Source organism: Pantherophis guttatus, chromosome 4 (assembly GCF_059756535.1).
Source record: "Pantherophis guttatus breed Tessera chromosome 4, ASM5975653v1, whole genome shotgun sequence".
Lineage (NCBI taxonomy): Eukaryota > Metazoa > Chordata > Lepidosauria > Squamata > Colubridae > Pantherophis > Pantherophis guttatus.
This window is the reverse complement of record NC_142066.1, coordinates 138,303,377-138,327,932: the sequence shown is the minus strand read 5'-3', so window position 1 is coordinate 138,327,932 and position 24,556 is coordinate 138,303,377. Positions and strand designations below refer to the sequence as shown.

Here is a 24,556-nt window from a genome sequence, read left to right as displayed (position 1 = left end):
CTGCTTGCTTGGTTACTTCACTCCTCCCCTGGCCATCCTTGGTTCCCATAGGAAAACTTCTTTGTTTTGGCTAAAAAACCCCATCTAGCTATTTCTCCTCTCCCTGCTCCTTCTTCTGCTTTGTGGCAGCCCCGAAGCCTCTAAGATGGCCTCAATCAGGTTCACTTCAGGGTTGACAAACTCATTCTGGAGATTCTCGAGTCTCAACAGCATCATATGTTGGGATGGTTTCTCTATACAGATGCTTGAAGAATTACATTTTTTTTCCTGTTACACAATGCATGGTTGGGAAGTGACTCAGATTGTCTCTCCGTTTTCCATCTTATTATTGAATAACAAGAGGAGGATCTTTTAGTGCACATGAATGGCTTTGCAAGCGAGTGTGAAGTTCTCTGTATGCATCCAATTTATCTGTCCTTCTGCCATATACTAAATGAACTGATATTCTCTCCCAGGGAAAACCTAATTGATTTGCAGAAATGGTACTCTTCCTATTATTGCTATCACATGAATTGCGGAAAATTAGAATTAATTTTATTCTACATGTATTAGAATTAATACATGTAAAAGCAAGCATTCTAGTTTGAACGGCAACCTGTATTTCAGGAATGCAATTTGGGGCAGTTTGTTTGGAGCAGAAGAGACGGGAAGAATTGACATAACATTTTCCCTGCTCAGCATATCGGTGGGATGATCATTATTCAAACACACATTTGCTATTTTTATCAATTAAAATTCACCCATTCCGAACATTTCTCCCCACATAGTTCCCCCCTCTTATATGTAGTCCCCAGCAAATGCTATCTCACTCTGCTTTAGCCTCTCAATCTGAGCAGGAAACATTGGGGCTTCAAGAGTTAGATTCATTTCTTGTTAAACTGCATGTCTTGCCAATGATGGAGGTCTCTTGATTGTTTAAGGTTAAAAAAATATAAAAATACAATTAAGAATATTAAAAATGAAGTTAAAAAATGCCACAATTGGAAGTCTTTTTAGAGAACTGTATATTTCAGTTCTTTTAAGAACCAAGTAATGACATTAGGCCCCTTAGTGCAGCAGGAAACTAAAATAGCAGAGAAGTCTTGACCCATATTTGCATGACCTAAACCCAACAAATTCATCAAGTTGTTGTTGTTGTTGTTGTTGTTATTATTATTATTATTATTATTATTTTATTTATTTATTTATTTAATTTGTATACCGCCCTTCTCCAACAGGACTCAGGGCAGTGAACAGCCATGGTAAAACATAGCATATAAAATTTAAAAGCAGTTTAAAAACATTAAATAATTTTGGCTACCCATTTAAAACAACCCGGATTAAAACCAATTACAAATTAAAACCAAAGGGATGGGATCAAGTTTCCCCAATATTCCTAGTCTATTTTAGAATCAAGAAATTTCCTGGTGGTTTTGCCATCTAAGAATTAACTAGGTCCTACTCTGCTGAGATTGGGAATCAACCAAGACCCAGTAGAGGCTTAAACTTACTGCTGGGGAGTAACACAGCTAAAGTGCGGCAATCTGTTCTGCCACACGAAACAGCTGAGAAGATATAGGTCAGTAAAGCGCAGGGGCAAGTGAGCGGGCCCACCTGATCGTCGGAGCGAACAGGTTTGCTCCCAGCTGATTGTCGGAGCTACCTGTTCGCCTGAACCGGTCTGAACTGGTAGAATCCCATCCCTGGGTTACATTCTACTTGTTTGACAATTGTATGGGTCCTCCTCACACTTTTAGACCCATTGTTTTTGAGATCAGGTTTATTAATCTGTGTTTACTTTTATTTATCTTTTTTTTTCCTTTAAGATATAGTGTGAATTCACTTTGTCCAACAGGATTCTAAACTTCTTTCCATCTGCCTTGTACTAATTTCCTAATTCCACTGTTTCCACAGCTTAGTTGTAAGTGATGACAACGTTTGGAGAGATCAGTTCTACAATGGGAATATTAAGAAAGAAAGAGGTATTTTTTAATCCCTCTTTGACAATATTATTGTTAAATTTTCTCAGATCACCTGTTTCCAATCTGCTTTCTAATCTGTTGATGTGAATTTATGCATTAGTTATGCTTTTGACTGGATTATGGGCTGTGGATAATGGTCTGCTACTCAGAAGCTAGCTTGCAACTGGAAAGAACAGTGCCTCATTTTAGATGCAGAATGTTTCCCTTTCAGGACATTACTTTTCTCCCTATTCTCTTATATGCTGAAATGAACATAATTTGACTCATCATAATCTGTGGTCAGTTGTAGTTTTTGTATTTATGTATTTTGTATTTTATTATGGTCTCTTGAAGCATCTTGATTTACTCATTTAATACTGCATGTACCTGGACAATTTTTCTTCAGGTTTTCTTTTTCTAAAACATACTTTTTAAAGTATTACCTAAATTAAGTCATTAATTAGCAATAGTTTATTGCCTCACAGCATTATAACTAATAGTCCTTAGCAAGCCACTGATTTGACTAAATTCCTTTCAATAAGATATTTTTCCCTTTAGTTCTTCCAGAAATGGACATCAGATTTCTCCATTCTAACACTCAGCTTTTATTAGTCTAATAAAGTAGTTTTTTTGAAAAACCATTTCTTAGTGCAAGAAGTCTCTTTCTATCTGTAAAGGCAGGGGTGTCAAATTCAATTTCATTGAGGGCTGCATCAAGGTTGTGTTTGACCTCAGGGGGCCTTGGTGGGCATGGCCAGGGTGGGCGTGGCCAGCTCAACGCCACTCATATCGGGGGTGCCTGTGATGGCCCGAGCGTCTGCCAGTGAAAATGGGCTCCCAAACTCTGTTTTCGGCTGCGACAGCTTCCTGCAACCCTCTGTCAGCGAAAACAGAGCTTGGGAGGACTGCCTGCAGCTCTCCCGGGTTCCATTTTTGCTGGCAGAGGCATTGTGGGACAGTCCTTTGCTGTTTCCAGGGTGGCCCTGCGAGCCAGATTTAAGCATCCTATGGGCCAGATCCGGCCCTTGGGCCTTGAGTTTGACACCCCTGCATTAAGGAAACAGTTTTTATTATATATTCCACTATGTAAAGCTCTTCTCCCACGATAGAACAAGCCTTCATGCTAAGAGATTATGGATGCATAAGGAAGTAGGCAAAGGACAATTTTGAAATGATTAACTTGTAGATATACTTATTTGCAGGTGCAATTGTGTTACGTGTTGCAAAATCATGGTTTCGAATAGGATCATTGGAAATACTAGCTCATTCTGGAGAACTGGATTTATTAAGGTTAGACTTAAACCCTTCATTCAAGATTTCCATTTCTGTAGCCAGACAATAGAATAGCTGGTTCAATAAAAACAAATGCAAACTGTATTATCTGGAAAGTACAAGACAGATTCTAGATTGGCATTCAGTAAGATGCAAGAAATTGCAAAATTTGGATCCTGAGTCTTCCGCATGGCTTCTTTGGATCCTGGAAAAGCTTTAAAAATGACAGAATTACTTGCTTCTTCCATATATTTAGGCGATACATGAATTACCATGCATTTGAACAGATGTGCAGTTCCCCATTAATACATTATGGTGGTGTCCATATTGGTTTTGCCACCATAGCGGAATGGTGGCAAAACCAATAAAATGCAGTATGGTAATTAAAGCCCCTTTGAACTTACATGGGACATTGATGGACATACAAAAGGAGTGAGGCTTGGATTATGGTGCCATATGTGCTACCTGGCCCATTTTAACCTGCCCCCCTCAGATAGTAATGCATAAAAATAAATAAGGAAAATAAGAAAATTGCTCTTATTTCTCAAGTCACCCTAGCCAGCTATCTCCCTATTTAAAATTTCTTACAAATTTTGACAATCTTACAAGATTTTTTTGCCAATGTAAATGCTATTTCTTTGTTTTTAATTGTTGTTGGGATGTGCTGTTAGTACAATGTTGCCGACTCTGTATTAAGGTATTTCTGAACATATATTTTATCACAGTAGGGTAATTGTATCATGGAATATGTTTCTCACAGCAAAAAGTACAATATCATTTTTATTTATTTTAGGAAATATGTATATTCGTTCTTACATGTATTTATATTGATATTGTATTTAGAATTATTCAGTGAAGAATATGTTAGATAACTCCTCAAAACATTATTTTAATGCATTATTATTCTATATCTTTAGAATTGGATATATTTTCCTTAGGAGTTCATAGAATTTCTAAGTACTGGAGGATATGTATCTGAAATAACAGCTGCTAATTTGAAAGGAAAATCAATAACCTTTTCCTTTGATATTGACCACATTTTCTTAAATTATAGAACATCAGAAGGAGATGGATAGTTAAGAAATATGAAATATAAATAAATACAATTACGGATTTATATATAAAATCTGATTCCAGCTTTTCTTATGAGCTACTTAGTTTGCATAATAAGATTTTTGGGATTTCTTTTCTTCCTTTGGGTAGATAGTGTAATTTCTGTTTTTTGCAAGTATTACTTGGATTTGTTATTAGTTGTCAGTAAGCTATGATTAAAATCAATATTGTCTTACATGTAAGCAGAGCTGAAATTCCTTTCTGAAAGATACAATACATAACTTTTCTTCAATTCAGTTTAGCCTTCTTAGCAACAAATAGGGTTCAGTTTAAATATTTACTTAACTGATGTTTCAAATTCTTCTTTGATAAAAGAAACTTTTACTTTGTGGAACAGGATGCTGCTAGATATGGTCATAAAAGAGCACTTTCCAAAAATAAACGTAAATGATTCAAATAAATACCTGGTAAGTAAGTTTTTTAAAAAATTCCATATACATTTATGTCAATCCAAATAGGAAACATTTGTAAAAAATTGTGATTATGTATTTTTGAAATCTTTTGTAACCTAATTTGTAAGCCTAATTGCATTTCCAACAATTGTTTTACATATTTATAGTAAATATGAGCTAAATATTCTGGAATATTACTATTTTATTTATATGCTGAATGTAAAATTTTTGATTTTAGGCATTTTTCTCTCAAGTAGTATCTGAGACGGCACATTTAATTGGCTTGTGGATGTCAGTCGGCTTTGCTCATGGTGAGATTAAAAGGGGGAGGGTTGTATTCAGAGGTGGGTTTCAGCAGGTTCTGACCAGTTCTGGAGAACCGGTAGGGGAAATTTTGAGTAGTTCGGAGAACTGGTAGTAAAAATTCTGACTGGCCGCACCCCCATCTATTCTCTGCCTCCCGAGTCCCAGCTGATTGGAAGGAAATGGGGATTTTGCAGTAACCTTCCCCTGGATTGGGGCGGGAATGGAGATTTTACAGTATCGTTCCCCTGCATGCCCAAGCCACGTCCACCAAGCCATGCCATGCCCACCAAGCCACACCCACAGAACCAGTAGTAAAAATTTTTGAAACCACCACTGGTTATATTGTTTGATATGAACAGCATAACCTTTTTCCTTTTGGTTAAAGATGGATGGGGTACATAGCTAGGTGTTCATTGCGCCAAAGCTTATACCCTGTCAGAGTTCATTACTAAAGAACATTAGGGGGTAAGTGTGGGGAATTGAAATATTGATAGTAATTCAGGGCCAGGTTCATTCATCAAAACAAACTGTGCTTTGTATTAGCCAAAGTGTATAGTATAAATTGTGAACCATAGCTGGGTTCATACATCGTACAAAGCCAAAACAAAACCATTCAGAGTTTAACTTAATATACTCAATTCATCTGGATTGACTGCTTTAAGTCTTTACTGCTCCCTTAAGGGCTCAGAGCCCTATAACTGGAATATATTTTGTTTTGTATGTTTGGTTATTCCTTTCTTTTTCGTTTAAGTGCTGTAGCAACATTCAACCATAATTGAATAGATAGTAGATGTATTGAGAAAAGGTTGATTTGGAGCAACATGGCCATGCTATAATTTCATCAATAGGGATTTAAAATATAAGAGGAACAGTGCTTAGGAAGCCTTTGAAAGATTTCAGTGCTTTGATATTTCTTTACAGTTTACTTTTCCTCATGTCTTCTTCTTATAGTAATTCCTCAAGCTTTTTTATTTTTTATATTTGGGAAACTATTAGACAAATATTCACAACTACATAAGTTACATGAAGACACCTATCAATTTATTTCACTTCTTTGTTGCGTGGAATAACTGAACCTATGTTTGTTACTCCATAACTGGTGATAGCTGAGGTGAATTCTGACATTTTTGGCATTTTCCTATTGTCAGTGAATAGAAAGAAATTGAGCATTGATTGGCTTGTAGTGATTATATTTTAAAACGAGCAAAATTGAAGACAAGTTCAGATTCAATCTACTTAGGAAGGGTAGAAATTGCTACTGTGAAAATCCTGTAAGTAAAATTATGAAAATTTAGAAAAATAAATTTTCTAGTAATTATTCTGTAGCAAAATAGTACTAGATCTCTTCTAAACTGTTGAGCAGCATAGGTTAATAAAAGGAGTTAATTGTTGAAGCTGGAGCATTACAAAAATAGTATTACTCCTTGTGATTTGGTTCTAGGACTGTTCCTAATCCTCAGTCACTACTGTGGCTTTTCAAAACACACACTTGTTACTAGATTGTAAATACGCAGGACTCTGTAGCTAACTAGCTTGTCCTTTTCTTTCCAAACTGTATAATCAAAAATAAGAAAGGAGAGTTGTATTTCTTATGAAAGAATTAAAAGAATCTCAGTTTTTGACACTGATTTTGCAAACTTCTTAGCTATCAAATGAGGGGGTAGATCTGGTTTCCAAATTGCTCCTGAATACATTTGTGTACTAGCACTTCTTATTGTACTGTTTTGATAGCCATATTGCTTTATGTTTTAGGAGTATGCAATACTGATAATTTCAGTTTATTATCCATAACCATAGATTATGGTCCATTTGGCTTCATGGATTCATACAACCCAGGTGAGTATAACCTAAACTTTAGGTCCTAAAGGACTTCAGGATTTATTATTTCTCAGACAATGAAGCATGAAATTCTAAGCCGTGCCTGCATTTTTTAATTTTTGACTTCTTAGATTTACATGAGACCAAAAGGATTAAAAAATTGAAATGTATGGGACTGAGATATTAGAACTGGAATTGACCAGTTGATGGACCCTTGAGAATTGTATTTGAAATATTTAAAATTAAATTGATATGTTAGGTATGAATAAAATCTTAATTACATCAATGGAATTATAGAAAAGTATGCTAGTTTTTGTAGTGAAAAATGGAGATTAAAGTTGTAGGTTTTATCAAGGGAATGTAATTTTCTTTGTTGTGTGAGAAAGGCAAGGTTTTGGCCATGGGAGATAGCATATTCATTGTCAAGTTTCTTTACATTTTCTTTCTTTACACCTGAAAGAGTCCTGTTTGAGAGCCTTTAAAAGTTGAAAGCTATTACTCATGATGCCATGAAATTAAATATTCATTAGCATAAACAGTGCATCTAGGAATGCAGATATATCTCATATATCCAGGAGCCTGGTGGCGCAGCAGACTAAACTACTGTTAAAAATAGCATTTAGCTGCCAGCTGCCTGCAATTACTGCGAGTTTAATTCTCACCAGGCTCAAGGTTGACTCAGCCTTCCATCTTTTCAAGGTAGGTAAAATGAGGACCCGGTTTGTCAGGGAAATAAACTGACTTTGTATAAAATAGAACATTGCTTAGGGGGCCCCAAAAAAGCCCTACTAAGCAGGTATATACAAAAGTATGAAGGCTATTGCTTAATGCATTGTAAGCTGCCCTGAGTCTCCCGAGAAGGGTGGCATATACAGTGGGACAAAAAAGTATTTAGTCAGCCACCAATTGTGCAAGTTCTCCCACTTAAAAAGATGAAAGAGGCCTGTAATTGACATCATAGGTAGACCTCAACTATGAGAGACAAAATGAGAAAACAAATCCAGACAATCACATTGTCTGATTTGGAAAGAATTTATTTGCAAATCATGGTGGAAAATAAGTATTTGATCAATATCAAAAGTTCATCTCAATACTGTATTATATATACTTTGTTGGCAATGACAGAGGTCACATGTTTTCTGTAAGTCTTCACAAGGTTGGCACACACTGTTGCTGGTATGTTGGCCCATTTCTCCATGCAGATCTTCTCTAGAGCAGTGATGTTTTGGGGCTGTCGCTGGGCAACTACGGACTTTCAACTCCCTCCAAAGGTTTTCTATGGGGTTGAGATCTGGAGACTGGCTAGGCCACTCCAGGACCTTGAAATGCTTCTTACGAAGCCACTCCTTCGTTGCCCAGGTGGTGTGTTTGGGATCATTGTCATGCTGAAAGATCCAGCCATGTTTCATCTTCAATGCCCTTGCTGATGGAAGGAGGTTTGCACTCAAAATCTCACGATACATGGCCCCATTCATTCTTTCCTGTACACGGATCAGTGGTCCTGGTCCCTTTGCAGAGAAACAGCCCCAAAGCATGATGTTGCCACCCCCACGCTTCACAGTAGGTATGGTGTTCTTTGGATGCAACTCAGCATTCTCTCTCCTCCAAACACGACGAGTTGTGTTTCTACCAAACAGTTCTACTTTGGTTTCATCTGACCATATGACATTCTCCCAATCCTCTTCTGGATCATCCAAATGCTCTCTAGCAAACTTCAGAAGGGCCCGGACATGTACTGGCTTAAGCAGGGGGACACGTCTGGCACTGCAGGATCTGAGTCCCTGGCGGCATAGTGTGTTACTGATGGTAGCCTTTGTTACGTTGGTCCCAGCTCTCTGCAGGTCATTCACTAGGTCCCCCCGTGTGGTTCTGGGATTTTTGCTCACTATTCTTGTGATCATTTTGACCCCATGGGGTGAGATCTTGCATGGAGCCCCAGATTGAGGGAGATTATCAGTGGTCTTGTATGTCTTCCATTTTCTAATTATTGCTCCCACAATTGATTTCTTCACACCAAGCTGCTTGCCTATTGCAGATTCAGTCTTCCCAGCCTGGTGCAGGTCTACAATTTTGTTTCTGGTGTCCTTCAACAGTTCTTTGCTCTTCACCATAATGGAGTTTGGAGTGTGACTGTTTGAGGTTGTGGACAGGTGTCTTTTATACTGATAACAAGTTCAAACAGGTGCCATTAATACAGGTAATGAGTGGAAGACAGAGAAGCCTCTTAAAGAAGAAGTTACAGGTCTGTGAGAGCCAGAAATCTTGCTTGTTTGTAGGTGACCAAATACTTATTTTCCACCATGATTTGCAAATAAATTCTTTCCAAATCAGACAATGTGATTGTCTGAATTTATTTTCTTATTTTGTCTCTCATAGTTGAGGTCTACCTATGATGACAATTACAGGCCTCTCTCATCTTTTTAAATGGGAGAACTTGCACAATTGATGGCTGACTAAATACTTTTTTGCCCCACTGTAAATCAAACTAATAAATAATAAATAATATGCACTTACAGCCCACATACATTCTGATATGGGCGCATTATTATTAGTCATTATTATAATTTCTATAAAGTATAGTCATAAAAAACAAGTTGGCTATTAGTAAATTTGTGACAAAGCAGACTGGGGAAAAAAGCCCCAATATAATATTTACGTATCTTAAAACAAAATGAAACTTTATTTTGTATAACAGGTTATTTGTGTCCAAAAACATGGCCAATATGTGGTCCTCAAATTATAGTTGTTCATTTAATGATCATTCAACATTACAGTGGCACTAAAAAAATAATTTATGACCAATTTTTACACTCAGGACTTTTGCAGCATCATGGTCATGTGCTCAAAAGTTGGGCACTTGGGAATTGTCACGTATTTATGACAATTGAACTCTCCTAATGTCATATAATCACAATCTGTAACCTTGTTAACTGTCTACAGACAAGCAGAGTCAATGGGGAAGGTCAGATTTGCTGAATGACTGCATAATTCATTTAACAATAGCAGTGATTTGCTTAACAACTTAATTGTGGTAAAAAGGTCATAAAATGGTACAAAACTCAATTAGCAACTGTCTTGCTTAGCAACATAAATGTTGGGTTCAATTGTGATCATAAATCAAGGAATACCTGTGTATTTAAAAATGGATAGTTTAAACCACTGATTTTGGTTTGCAGTTGGGGTAAAAATATACATTGCAATTTTACACTAAAAAGGAAATAGTGCATTATTTTCCTTGCGCTAATCTAGCCTAAATAAATATGCTTGCATTTAGAAATTTGGGAGGTGTCTGTAGATATTTACTACCTGTGTAATTTTCCTTATTTTGAATCAAGATGAATGAACGTGGTTGGCTATTTCAAATGTTCCACTATAGTAAAAATAATGTTTTGTTTCAGACTTTGTTCCAAACACATCTGATGATGAAGGACGGTATAAAATAGGAAATCAGGCAAATGTTGGAATGTTTAATCTGAACAAACTGCTTAAGGCTTTAAACCCTTTATTTAGTCCAAGACAAAAGCAACTGTAAGTAATCTTTTAAATTGTCTTCTTATTTAAAAGAGCTGATGAGATGACTGTTCATTCCGAAAAGAAGACATTTTCCTGCAAGAGAATATTTTGAAAATTGAAATTATGTTTTACAATGGAAGTGCTTGCAAAAGAATAAAAGTGTTCAGTAGATTTATGGAAACGACTATTTTATAAAGTAAAATTTTGTACTGTTGCTGCTAGGAAATGAAAAAAGAAAAAAATGTGAGGGTTTTTTGTCTTCTTACTTTAGTTAGTCAAAAATTAAAAACATGCCTAGAAAGACATTTTCTTTCTGAATATCATCTGTAGTTTTAGAGACAAATGAGAAAGAGATCATTTGAAGCACCAGCCCCTTTCATTATTATTATAAATTTGTCCCAAACACATGAATCATTTAAGTAATATCAGTTCAATTTCGAATGTGCAATTGAATCACAGAAAAGGCAATGAAGATGAGAGAGATGGACCATGATTACACCAATATCAAATGTTTGCTAACTATTCTATATATTTTGTCTCATAAAAATATGGAAGATACACTATCTTAGTAGAAGCCAAAAATATAGGAAGTGATTCAGCTTGGATGCATTCCTAATTCTATAAACTATGGTTTATTAAGCCAGGAAAGAACCTTTGACTCAAATGGGGTACTCTAGCTATTTCCTTCATTTTGTAAGGATTCAATACTTACTTTGTAAGTAAATCAGATCCAGCACTTTTCTAGGCCACTGTTTCTTGGAATGTACAATACTCATGAACTTAAACCACACATTTCAGAATTAAAACTAGTACATAAGATGAGATAAGGAGCCGAAACCTTATTGCAGCTCAGAAATTTATTGTATATTAAGGAGGAATGTTATTTCCAAAAAGACCTTAGAAATCAGAAACCTTTTCATGCTATGAAGATCATTGTGTCTGAGTTTTTTGTTATCTTCCTGAAGATCTCAGAATCTTACGAGATTTCAGTTCTATAGTCTGAAGATGAAAACCTTGAAATGTGACAAGATTTGGTAAGATTCTAGCTATGGTTTTCTTAAGTATATTAAAATTTAATAAATGAAGGAAATAAGTTTCACTCTTTATTGGGAGAGTGTTGATGGATATTGATCTTCAGAGGTAATAAAAACCATAATTACTTAGCAAGGCAGATTCATTTTGGACTTTGTAACCTATATATTTTATTGTTTAAATAAAGGTGACAAAAACACATTTTTAATGTGTTTTTCAGACTGGCTTCAGGCCTGGCTACAGCACGGAAACTGCCTTGATCATGCTGATGGATGATCTCTGGCGAGCCTGAGATGGGGGTCATTCCTTCATCTTGGTGCTACTTGACCTCTCAGCGGCTTTCGATACCATTGACTATGGTATCCTTTTGGGATGACTAAGGGAGTTGGGAGTGGGAGGCACCGTGTTACGGTGGTTCTCCTCCTATCTCTCTGGTCGGTCACAGTCGCTGTTGGTAGGGGGACAGAGGTTGACCCTTAGGCCCCTCATTTGCGGGGTGCCTCAGGGCTCGGTCCTCTCTCCCCTCCTATTTAACATCTACATGAAGCTGCTGGGTGAGATCATCCGACGATATGGGGTGAGGTATCAGCAATACGCTGATGATACCCAGCTGTATATCTCTACCCCGCGTCAATTCAGTGAGGCGGTGGATGTGATGTGCCGGTGCCTGGAGGCCGTGAGGGTCTGGATGGGAGTCAACAGGCTCAGACTTAACCCAGACAAGACCGAGTGGCTGTGGGTATTGCCTCCTAAAATCTATGTTGATTGTCCATCCGTGGTTCTGGGTGGGGGGAGAGAAATTGTCCTCCTCAGGATGGGTTCGCAATTTGGGTGTCCTCCTAGATTCACAGCTAAGATTACACAACATCTGTCAGCTGTGGCTCGGGGGACCTTTGCACAGGTTCACCTGGTGCACCAATTGCGACCCTACTTGGATCAGGAGGCTCTCCTCACAGTCACTCCTGCCCTTGTCACCTCACGGTTAGATTATTGCGCTCTACATGGGGCTCCCTTGAAAAGTGTTCAGAGACTACAGTTGGTCCAGAACGCAGCCGCGCGAGCTGTCGTGGATGGACCTAGGTACACCCACATTACACCAATTCTCCGCGCTCCCTATTGGTCTCGAGTCACAATTCAAGGTGTTGGTTATTACCTTTAAAGCCCTACATGGCTCAGGGGCAGGTTATCTTTGAGACCGCCTTCTACCGCATAGCTCCCAGCGACCGGTAAGATCCCACAGAGTTGGTCTCCTCCGGGTCCCATCAGCTAAACAGTGCCGGCTGGCGGGCCCGCAGGGGAGGGCCTTCTCTGTGGCTGCCCCAGCTCTCTGGAACCAGTTACTCCTGAGATCCGGACCATCCCCACCCTATTGGCCTTCCGAAAAGCGGTGAAGACCTGGCTTTTCCGGCAGGCCTGGGGCTGTTGATCTCGCTGTTGTGATCTGGCGAGATCCGGCCATGAATGGTGTGAATGGGTTTTAATTGCTTTTAATGTTTTAATTTTTAATGTTTTTATATATGGTTTTTAAATGCATTGTAAGCCGCCTTGAGTATTCGGAGAAAGGCGGCATACAAGTTGAACAAATAAATAAATAATAGCATAAAAAAAATATTAGACTCAACTCTACAGCTCCAGATGGATGAAAAAGACTCTAGGCTGAAATCCAGGAAATCCACTTTCGGTCCATTCAGACAATTCTGAGCTGGTTGCATTATAGTTCTTCTTAGAGTACTTACCTTCTGCTCTCATGGGAATTCCAATAATTCCTGCTGTTGAGTTCTTAGTGTTCTTTGAGCTGCTTTTTCCACCCCCATACACATTTCATTGCCATGCCAGAAAACCTCAATGTGAGGGAAAGTGAGGTTTCCTGACAGTTTATATATCATAGCTTGTCCTTCCAGTCTTGGTGTGCTTCTTAATAGTTCATTAATTGGGGTATTTCTTTTTTCCCAAATTGCTTATGGGGTGCTTCTTCTGCTTGTCTAATGTTGGCTGGTGGAGATGATGTGTAAAGGATTGTTTCCTTTCCTGGCTTTTGGTTGAATCTTTTAAATGGCATGTAGCTGGGTTTATTTCTATGTGTCTATCGGTAAAACTTTAAGGAATAGCAAGAATCATTTATTTATTTAATTTATTTATTTTATTTTATTTTTATACCGCCCTTCTCCTGCGGGACTCAGGGCGGTGTACAGCCGAGATAAAACATAGCATATAAAATTTAAAAACAGTTTAAAAAACAATTAAATAATTTCGGCCCAATAATTTAAAACAACCCAATTAAAACCGAATTCAATTAAAACTGAGAGGATGGGATCAAGCCAGCCCGGCTAGATGGAATAAGTCTGTTTTCAGGGCCCGACGAAAAGTCCGGAGGTCTGATATCGTGCGTATCTCAGGGGGTAGGTCATTCCAGAGGGCAGGTGCTGCCACAGAGAAGGCTCTCCTCCTGGGGGTCACCAGCCGGCACTGTCTGGCCGACGACACCCTGAGGAGGCCCTCTCTGTGCGAGCGAACCAGTCGGTGGGAGGCTATTGGCGGCAGAAGGCAGTCTCGCAGATACTCCGGCCCTAAGCCATGGAGCACTTTAAAGGTGGTCACCCACACTTTGAAGTGCACCTGGAAGACCACAGGAAGCCAGTGCAGCTCGCGCAGGAGAGGTGTCATATGTGAGCGCCCCATCGCTCCCATAATCCCCTGCACGCCCGCATTCTGGACTAACTGCAGCCTCCGGGTGCACCCCAAGGGGAGCCCCATGTAGAGAGCATTGCAGTAGTCCAGGCGGGAAGTGACGAGTGCTTGAGTGACCGTGCGTAGGGAGTCCCGATCCAGAAAGGGGCGCAACTGGCGTATCAGGCGAACCTGATAAAAAGCCCCCCTGGCCACGGCCGTCTAAAGACAGCTGTGCATCCAGGAGGACGCCTAAATTGCGAGCCCTCTCCGTGGAGGCCAGTGACTCGCCCCCAATAGCCAGCGATGGCACCAGCTGGCTATATCGGGATGTCGGAAGCCACAGCCACTCGGTCTTGGAAGGGTTGAGTCGGAGCCTGTTTCTCCCCATCCAGGCCCGCATGGCCTCCAGGCACTGGGACATCACTTCAAGGACATCGTTGAGCTACAAATATTCTCTACTCTTTGGAATTTCTTCTGAACTGATTAGAAATTACACAAACCAGGATATCAATCATCCAACACAGAATCAATGGAAGAATGGCTGGAATTATCTGTCTCCTTGACTCCCCCCCCCCAAATGAAATAGGTGTGTTAATCCTCATCTATTTTTATGTTTACTGAGGGAAAAATGCAGATCAGACTAAAGAAAGATCAGCCATTTGCTGCCAAATGTTAGCAGGTTGTAAATGCAGGATTATCCATCTTACTAGATCATCCAGGGTAACATGTCTAATGCCTAAATATCTATGGATATTCTCCATCATCCAGGTCATGGTTGTCCCAGAGGTGCTATTCCAAAGGCAACTGGATTTTATTGGGGGTTTCTTTCTTAAAGACTTTTCATTTCTCACCCAAGAAACTTCTTCAGTTTTGACTGAATAGGTCAAATTTATATTCTGAGGAATTTGGAGGATAAACTGTGCAGTCATCTAGTTATTCTGTGCAGTCATCTAGTTGTTAACATTCTGAGGGTCAGTCATTAGCTCTCCAAGAATCATTAAGACTACTTGGAGATTTATCTTTATCCTCAGAGTCACCTGAACGACAGTGCAAATGAATGTGGAATCTTCTTGGGACTGCTGAAAGGATTGTGTTGTAAATAAGAGAAAGGTGGTGTCTTATATTCCTCTCCCTCTATTGAGCAAGGGCTGTTCAATTTTAATTCAGATGGCCTCTTTGACCTCTCTTTCAGACCAATGGCCCTCTTTGCCCAGAATGTGAACTTTGCTGTCTTTAAAAGAGTGACTTTGTCTTTCGGATACAGATGGACTACTGAATATTGTCCTGATTGGTTTGTTTTCCTGTGCTTTGCCTTGTGTTTGTGAAGTGGTTGTTTTGTTTCCCCAATGTACAGATCTGCACATGTCTTATTATCCTGCTGTACTGTACATACGATATTGCTCAGTTTGTTTCTGAATGCTTTATCTTTGGGGTGGACAAGCTGCTGTCTTAATGTGTTCTTGGCTTTAAAGTGTGCACATATGTTATGTTGGTTGAAAATCCTTCTGAGATTTTCAGATATTCCTGCAACATATGGAATGACAACATTGCTCCATTTGTTGTTCTCTTTGTCTGTTGTGGAGAAGTTCCTGCTGGATCTTTTTTTATATTTAATTTTTAATTTTTATTTTTATTCATTTATTTTGTCAAGCATATATAAGATTACAGATATAAGTATAAACATGATTATGAGTACATGAAATGGATACAAATAAATGGAAACAGTAGGACAGGGAGTTTAGGTATGTTGGTGCGCTTATGCACGCCCCTTACAGACCTCTTAGGAATGAGTGAGGTCGACAGTAGATAGTCTAAAGTTAAAGTTTTGGGGGTTTGGGGAAGAAACCACAGAGTCAGGTAGGGCATTCCAGGCATTTATCACTCTGTTGCTGAAGTCATATTTTCTGCAATCAAGTTTGGAGCGGTTTATCTTAAGTTTGTATCTATTGTGTGCTTGTGTATTGTTGTGGTTGAAGCTGAAGTAGTCATTGACAGGTAGGACATTGTAGCGGATAATAAGCAGATATTTGATGAAGGCCCAGATGGGGTAGCTTCCTTTATGGTTTTTTTTGTTCTTTTTCTTTTTCTGGTAGGTAAACTGTCTAGACTTTCCTGGACTGTGCAGTACACATTAAGAAAGGCAGAAACCTCAACATCGAAGTATACAGAAAACCTACACACATTTACATATACGCTATTTCCCCAAAAATAAGACCCTGTCTTATATTTTTTTGAACGCTGAAATAAGCGTTTGGCCTTATTGCAATGCGCTCAAAAGCCTGATTGGGCTTATTATCAGGAGATGTCTTATAGTGGGGGAAACAGGGTAGTAGAGCACAAACTAGGAGTGCTAACAATCAAATGACTGCAAATAATATAAATCCTTCCATTCCCGTCCCCCTTTTCAGTCAGAACTGAAAAAGCATCTTCAATGAGAAGCAAAATGATTTTAAGAAAAAAGCCAATGAAAGTCCAGTTGCCTTTAGGAAAAGCACCTGTCTAATACCTGAACAATAACATCTGAAAATGTTATTAAATTGTTGTTGGTTTTTTTTACTGAAACATTTGCACCTTTTCTGAACAGGGCTTCTCAGATACTTGAAGGATATCCTCAACAATATTATAAAGGGTATGTAAGCATTGGAATTATTTTTTTAACAAAAATGAACATATTTCTGTGACATATCAGTTTTGCCATGCCAATTCATTTGTTTCATTAATCTTCAGCTTTATAGAACTATTCAAGACAAAATTAGGTCTGCTAGGAGAGAATGAGGATGATGAATATTTGATTGCTTTTCTTCTAAAAGTGAGTTTTTTAAAATTATTAAATATTTGTTCTGTACCTTGAGTTATCAGTAAAGGCTGACACAAAAATGTGATCCTATTTCTTAGCTCATGGAAAATACAAGAGCAGATTTCACAATGACTTTTCGGCAACTCAGTGAGATTTCAGAAGACAAACTCAAAAATTTCAACATACCTAAGGTATTGATACATCATTGTTAAGAAAAAAATGAGTTTTCTTATTTTAAAACAATGGATTGTGAAAGTGGAATTGGTTTAGGACAGGGGTCAGCAACCTGCGGCTCCGGAGCCGCAAGCGGCTCTTTGGGCGTCCACTTGGCTCCCTGTCAAGTGATCCCACCACTGGCTGGCCCTGCCCCTCGCCCTCCCCTCCCAGTCACTCCTCGCCTGGCCTGAGAAGACAGAGACAGAGAGATACAGAGAGCGGTGGAGAGAGAGACACATAGAGAGATACAGAGAGAGAGGGAGGGAGGGGAGAGAGAGATGTCAAAAGGATTTTGTGGTTCCTGGTGTTTTTTAACAACTGGTTCTCTGTCCTAATGACCGACTGACACATTTGAGTCTCCCAAATTGCAGCACAGAGTTGTTGCTTTTCAGCAAGATACAAAAAGCCCAGAAACTTGTGAATGAGATTTCACAGAACTAGGGCTGTGGAACATCTTAGCTTACGTAGATAAAACCTGGCTAGAAAGAATATGCACATAAAAGCCTACGAAAAAGAAATAGAAATATATACATATATACATATATATATTTCTGAGGTTTTCGCGGGTGTTTGTATGTAGGTCTTTGGTTATTCAGGTTTTCTCCCGCGTAAAATTGAAAGTGTCTTGGCGATGTTTCGACAAAGTCTCATTCGTCATCTTCAGGCTGGTGTTTTTGGCTTTGTGCTTCTAGGAGCAATGTGTGTTCGCAGCTGTTTCTTCCTTTTAACTGCCAGTGGGGGTGTGAACTGATTGGGTGGGAGCTTGGCTGTGTTCTGATTGGGTGGAGGTGTGTTCTGATTGGTTGGGGGCTTGGCTGTGCTCTGATTGGATGGGGGCTGGTTGTGCTCTGATTGGATGGGTGTGTGTTCTGTTTGGGTGGGTTGTTGCACGTGCACCCGCCGCTCCTGGCACGCGATGGCAAAAAGGTTAGCTATCACTGCTTTATGCTAATGGAACATGGACACTAACCTCACAATCGATACAAAAGCTAAGAGTGGCACAAAAAGCCATGGAAAGCTCAGCATTAGAAGACAAGATAGAAAGACCTGCAAATGGATTAGAGAACAAACCAAAGTATACAATCTCATCAAGAGAGTAAAAGAATTGAAATGGAAATGGGCTGGTTACATAGCAAGAAGAACTGATAGCAGGTGGACCAAGGCAGTTATAGAATGGATCCCACTTGATAAAAAGTGCCCATGAAAGAGACATTAAACAAGATGGAGCGATGAGCAATATTGTGCGCCCATTTGGCAAAAGAAAGCTCAGGATGTATAGGTTGGATACATGTGGCAGAGGACTTCATTCTGCAGTAGATAAACAATGGCTAAATTGATGATGATGATGATGAAGATGATGATGATGATGATGATACACATATACATACACACACACATATACAATACTTGCTGGTGTTGTCGATCCATCTTGTTTTAGGTCTCTTCCTTGGGCGCTTTTTATCAGGGTGGGATCCATTATGTGGCTGTTTTGGTCCACCTGCCATCATTTCTTCTTGCTATGTGACCAGCTCATTTCCATTTCATTTCTTTTACTCTCTTGATGATATCGTATACTTGTTTGTTCTCTAATCCATGTGCAGGCCTTTCTATCTTGTCTTGTAATGCCAAGCATGTATCTTTTCTCACAGGATTGCTGTTGTGGAGAAAATAGGAAGAGAAAATAGTATTAAGCACGTTCACCCCCTTGAGTCTTTTATAGAAACAATTAAGGTGGGAGATTTATATCTCCTACAGTGGTGAAGGTGCTTAGCACTATGTTCTCTTCCTATTTTCTCCACAACAACAATCCTGTGAAGAGAGTTGGGCTGTCTCCTGAGATCTAGGCCAACACCTTAACCACAAGACCAAATTGGCTTTTTGATAAGATTGCAGATCTTATGTCACAATCTCGCTAGATACCAAGTTTTTTTAAATAATGTATCCAATGTTTGGTTTTTAGAAGAAAGAAGAGTAGAATTGGGACAGCTGCCTCTTCCAATGTTTATCTTTCTAGGTTTCCATGGTAGCAAAACATTGATGACTCTGATAGGTTTCCTTTCCAAATGCAAAACAAACATTGAGAGGAAGGCAAATGCTTCCCAATAGTGCAAAAACTCTAAGGAGTTTAGAGTTTCCTTATATCAGCATAGAATATTCCAGGATATACTGATCTCTTGTCTGCTCTTACTCCAAATGCCTAAAATTGTCTATAGATTTGCCTGATTGCAAAATAGAGTCTACCTCACATATTCCTACTATTAACATCCACTTGTTAATTGAAAAGCTAAATTGTTGCAATGATTCCCCTACAAAGGTTGTTTTCTCTACCAGCTCATCACAATTGGGATGCAGCCTGGCATTGTCAGTATTGTTTTATATATTTTATTTGAGCAGTGGAACAAACTCACTGTCCTCCATGCCAACTAAGGGAAGTGGGGTTTAATTTCAAGAAAAATCCTAACCCTGATTCAGGCTGTTCAAATGTTGCTGTCTTTTGTGTGCAGAGAGATATTTGACCAGTGGTGTGTGCTTGGGATATAGTTCTTTTCAGATTGGTTATCTTAATCCCAAATCTAGCAAGGAATTCTACTATTTTTTCTTTTTAAATACTGATTTAACAACTGTTATTGGAAGTGAATATTTGTTATTGGAGTTCTATGCAGGTCTGTTCTGGAATATTAAACTTAATTGGCAAGTGTAAGAATTCCTGTGTTTTGTAAATGTTCAATTATTTTCATACAGGAATTCTGGGCTTTGCAAGATGTAGCTAAACACAACAACTTTTCAACCTGGATTGCTATGTACTTCTTGAGATTAAAAAGGTAAATATAATGGATTAATTTACTATAATTACATGTTAAAGAAGAGAAACATTAATTTCACTAGATGTTTTCCATGCAACTCCTTCAGTTATTTATGACAATCTGAGTTTGATTACTCAACATTCAACATTTAAAGTAATTTTAAATAAATAGAACAGGATTAATGAGGGATGTCTAACCATTCTATGCACAGAGCATTCCATACCCAGATTAGTCAATATTGAGCCATCTGTCCATGGATTAAAATACAGATCTTGGTTTTATGTGTTTAATCTGTGCATAGCCTTAGAGCAGCATTTCGCAACCCTGGCAACGATAAGATATGTGGCTGGGTAATTCTAGAAATGGAAATCATCAGATCTTCAGGCTGTATAAGTGTTTTAACAAGAATTCTAGGATGGAGATAGAAAAGAGAAGAGTAGGATTAGCAGTAAGTAGAGTGGGTTCGTTGAGGTTTCTAAGGAAGCTGGACTAGATGAGAAAAGAGCAATATGCAACAAGTAGCTCCATTTACTTCCTTAGGCTCCTCTTTGCCTTAGTGAAAATCTGTATTAACCTAAATGATCTGGGGTTCAATATGGCTGCATTATCACTGAGGTTTTTTTAACAGTAACAGGGTTGGGGGGCACCTTGGAGATCATCTAGTCCAACCCCCTGCACACACAGGAGACCTGTACTAGGGATTTGAATGGTCTGCCCAAATATATCTTCATTCCATGCATGGAACAAACCACATTTTTCATTTTGCACATCTCCAAATATCATGTTGCAAAATGCACAATATCTACTCATGGTTGAAGGTGTGTCTGTTCTTAGGAATCATTGCCTCAAAATCAGCCTAGATAATCTATATAAAACAATAGTTTCAAACTGAATGTCTGCATCTGTGTTTATACACTGTGTTTATACACTATTCCTGTATAGGAATATGGGTGATTCAGACTCTGAAAGGAGGAGAAGAATGAGCAGTGAGTATAGTGATAATTTGTTCTGTCATTCAAAAAGTTCATTTCTCTTCTTATAGATTCAGCTTCTAAATACCTGTTTGTTCAATAAAATAGATGTATATTGTTAACACTTGGAAAACTTGAGAAGCAAGGAATTTTTCATTCTTTATATTTAGAACAAACACAAGTTGGAAAGCAATGCAGTTTCACTGTAATAATTTAAAGATTAATTTTGATATTCCTGTATTTGCAGTTTTCTATGCTGAACTTTGTGATTCAAAATTCAAAAACAAATCAGACACAGTGCCCTTTCTGTCCTTTACACAAATGCTAGAAACTTCCCAAAGTCTGGGTGGCTGTTTGCTCCTTCATTTCTTTCCCTGAAAAAAAGCAATTGTATTGACACATGGCATGTGCCCTGTCCCAAAATGATAATCTTCTCAGGTTTGTGCTTGATACTCAAGTCGGCACTCTTAGTGGCAGAGCATAGTCCCAGCTGTTCAGCCCCATGTTATCAGAGGAAAGACAAGAGGACTAGCCTCCTGTTATTTGACAGATGTTTGTAAAGGCCAGTCAAGCCAAGCTGCATTTCCTGCCTGTTCTTGTTCTCATTGATTGAACTCTCAGAGGCACAGCTGTTCCAGCTCAGCAACAGCTGCACTGCAGATGCAGAAGGGGTGACTGACCATCAGCCTCTCCAATGAAGAAGCAGAGTGCAAGAAGAATGTGCCCAAAGGGGCACGATTTGCACGCATGGTTGCAGAAACTGGTTGCCAGAGGATACCAGTCATCTTGAGATCTGCATGCTTGCCAGTGGACTATAGATTTGAAAAGGTTGGAAATGTTTCTAGCGGCAAAGAAAGCCTCCTGTGTGGCAGAGCTCAGAATTGAAGTACAGAAGCAGCAAGATTTCAAATAAAAATGGCCACAATTCTGTCAATGGAAGCAGTGGTGGGTTGCCCCCAGTTTGGACCGGTTTGCAAGAACCGCTGGAGGCTCCGCCCACCGCCCCGGATGTCATCAGTGATCTGTGCATGTGCGATCCTGTTGCGAACTGATAGTAAAGGTAGGTAGAACCCACCCTGAATGGAAGGATGTTTGCACCTTAAAAGCTGCTTCTGGAAGCAAGTGCAACATATTGCGGATGAAAATGATATGTTTTTGAAGATACCAGGACTCAACCTTTTTGTAAGAATTTTCACTGATCCCCCGTGGTGATTTCCTTGGTCCCCATGGTCAATTCCAGATGGTTGGAATTGACAGAGATTATGAAATGGTCCTTCAAACTACAGTACTTTTTATTTTCTAGAAGTAGGAAACAAACTATGTAGCATTTGCTTAAAGAAAGATTTGGAAATCTAATAACTTGAGAGAACATTTTTCAATGTTCTCTCAATGGCCAACTCCTAAGGGAACTGAAAAATAATAAATAAGGGGTTACTAGCATATAATTTTTTCACAGTGCTTTTCCAGATAAATTACCAATTTGTCTTTACCAATCAATTTATCAATTTGATTCAAAAATATATTCTACACATTTGATCGTGAATATATTTGATTCACAAATATATTCTATTCTCTCTGACGATAGAATCTGTATGGATCCTGTAATTTTTTAACACACTGCATTGCTTTCAAATTACACTGAGATAAAATCACATCTATATCTTGAGAATAGTTTTTATGCAAAGATCTGGTATCTGATCTGAGGCTCAGTTTGTGGAGAAGGAGTACAAGAGAGGAAGAGAATCAGACTTCCAGTGTAGAAAAACAACTTAAAAGCTACTGGTATTTTGCAAGCTGTGCATTTTCCTTTCCTTTCCTTTCCTTTCCTTTCCTTTCCTTTCCTTTCCTTTCCTTTCCTTTCCTTTCCTTTCCTTTCCTTTCCTTTCCTTTCCTTTCCTTTCCTTCTTTCCTTTCCTTTCCTTTCCTTTCCCTTCCCTTCCCTTCCCTTCCCTTCCCTTCCCTTCCCTTCCCTTCCCATCCCATCCCTTCCCTTTCTTATTTATTTATTTATTTATTATATTTCTATACCGCCTTTCTCCCGTAGGACTCAAGGCGGTGTACAGTCAAGAAAAACATAGACACACAAACACCACAAAATTGCTAATTAAAATTGCCACTTAGTTTGGTCAATTAAATAAAACCCAGAATTAGATAACATTTAAAAAATCATTCGCATGTTTGTATGTTTAGCCCTGCCTGTTGGAACATCTTCCCATCCCTTCCATTTCCCTTCCCCCCCCCCCCTTTTTTTTTATAGAATGAGAGGGTTGTCTCTAAAATGAAACTTAGGAGACAAATTAGCTAGAACAAATAAGCTTATCTCATTAAAAATATAACTTAAATGTTTATTTTTTTATATTGAATGGTTTTAGTTTGTAGAGTTGTACGGTTCTATTGTTTTTTTTATATGATTCAGAGATTAAAATGCAACAAATAAGTGTAAACTAAGTGGTGTTAACCCTAACTCTAAAGAAATAGTTTTATTCATTAAAGGAAGGGGGTTCATAAATTCATGTTATCAGTGAAAAGAGTGACATATAAATTTAATAAATAAGTGTTATCATTTTAGGAATCAAAATTTATTATTTTCGGTTGTTGTCTAAGTGTTCTACCATTATAATATGCTTTAACCAGCCTTTTGGGGAAGGAAACAATGGAAGGGCTGCCAGCTTTATTTAGAAAGTTTAGAAAAAAAATTGGGATATTTGGCAACATTTTGTATTGTTCTAGTGCAGGTTCAGGATAAAATGTATTATGGTGTACAATGGCTATTCAGTATCTTTTTGTTTTTTTCACTTTCAGATCTTTGAAATCTGTATTTTTATTATAGCAGTGGAAAAGAAGTAGATTTCGGTGTAGCAAATCTGTAGTTAGACAATCATGTTTTTTATCTGCAATTCATTTTCTTTTGGTTGCAGGTGTTAACCCAAGATATGTGCTTAGAAATTGGATGGCAGAATCAGCTGTCCAGAAGGCGGAAATAAATGATTTTTCAGAGGTACATATTTACAAAGCTGCCTTGATATAGTTGTTTCCTCTTGAACAGACCAAAGGTATTGTTTAAGCATTTTCAAATCTCTTGCACCTGTTTTTTCTCTTTTGTTTTCCAGGTCCGCTTCTTGCAACAAGTTTTGCAACGTCCATTTCTGGTACAGACCCTGGCTGAGAGAGCTGGTTATGCACAGCGTCCCCCTGTTTGGGCTAAGAATGTTAAACTCAGTTGTTCATCTTGATGAAAATAATTTGTGATTAAATTAAATGGTGACATTTACCGTCATAGATTTATATTGTATTATTGTTGAATTACTTTTCTCCTTTGCTAGATTTCTATCACACACTAGACTAGGTTAAAATGGAGTTTATAGTTCAGTGTTTGTAGATCTCTTTTGGTGCAATCTTTTGTTTTGGGCAAACGTCTCCCTTCTGAGAGAAGCTAAATTAAATCTTATTTCTAAGCCTTTTCCAAAAGCACTGAACAAAATTAAAAGTTTGTGTTTCTCTCTTCCCCCACAATGCCCATTCCAAAGTCTGTAGAGATGTGACCAAACAGCCAGCTCTGCAGGCTTTTTATAGTTACACCAAAACTGGTCATGTCCCAACAAGACAAAGAGGCAAATTCCCAGATAGCACATTATATAGTCAAGGTAGGCACTATTATTATCTGTTTTTCCATTTTCATTTGCCCTGTTCTGTTTATAGTCTTCCTATAACT

General features: G+C 38.5%; 1 protein-coding gene across 8 annotated transcripts in view; it reads left to right on the top strand.

Moving 5' to 3' along the window:
* The window catches only part of LOC117655214 (uncharacterized), a 48,515-nt gene extending 24,394 nt beyond the window's left edge, over nt 1-24,121 (top strand). For 7 of the 8 annotated variants that reach the window (XM_034402422.3, XM_087892868.1, XM_034402424.3 and 4 more), the window contains 13 exons: nt 1,894-1,961; nt 3,143-3,230; nt 4,663-4,732; nt 4,956-5,028; nt 6,776-6,859; nt 10,240-10,369; nt 16,641-16,685; nt 16,784-16,865; nt 16,952-17,044; nt 19,812-19,891; nt 20,816-20,859; nt 23,763-23,842; nt 23,955-24,121. In XM_034402422.3, coding sequence (XP_034258313.2) covers nt 1,894-1,961; nt 3,143-3,230; nt 4,663-4,732; nt 4,956-5,028; nt 6,776-6,859; nt 10,240-10,369; nt 16,641-16,685; nt 16,784-16,865; nt 16,952-17,044; nt 19,812-19,891; nt 20,816-20,859; nt 23,763-23,842; nt 23,955-24,077 — 1,060 coding nt within the window. In that variant the 3' untranslated portion in view covers nt 24,078-24,121. Of the gene's footprint in view, nt 1-1,893; nt 1,962-3,142; nt 3,231-4,662; nt 4,733-4,955; nt 5,029-6,775; nt 6,860-10,239; nt 10,370-16,640; nt 16,686-16,783; nt 16,866-16,951; nt 17,045-19,811; nt 19,892-20,815; nt 20,860-21,465; nt 21,905-23,762; nt 23,843-23,954 lie in introns of all 8 variants that reach the window. The other variant, XR_004588592.3, reaches the window with a different exon arrangement.
* The last annotated feature ends 435 nt before the right edge of the window (nt 24,122-24,556 follow it).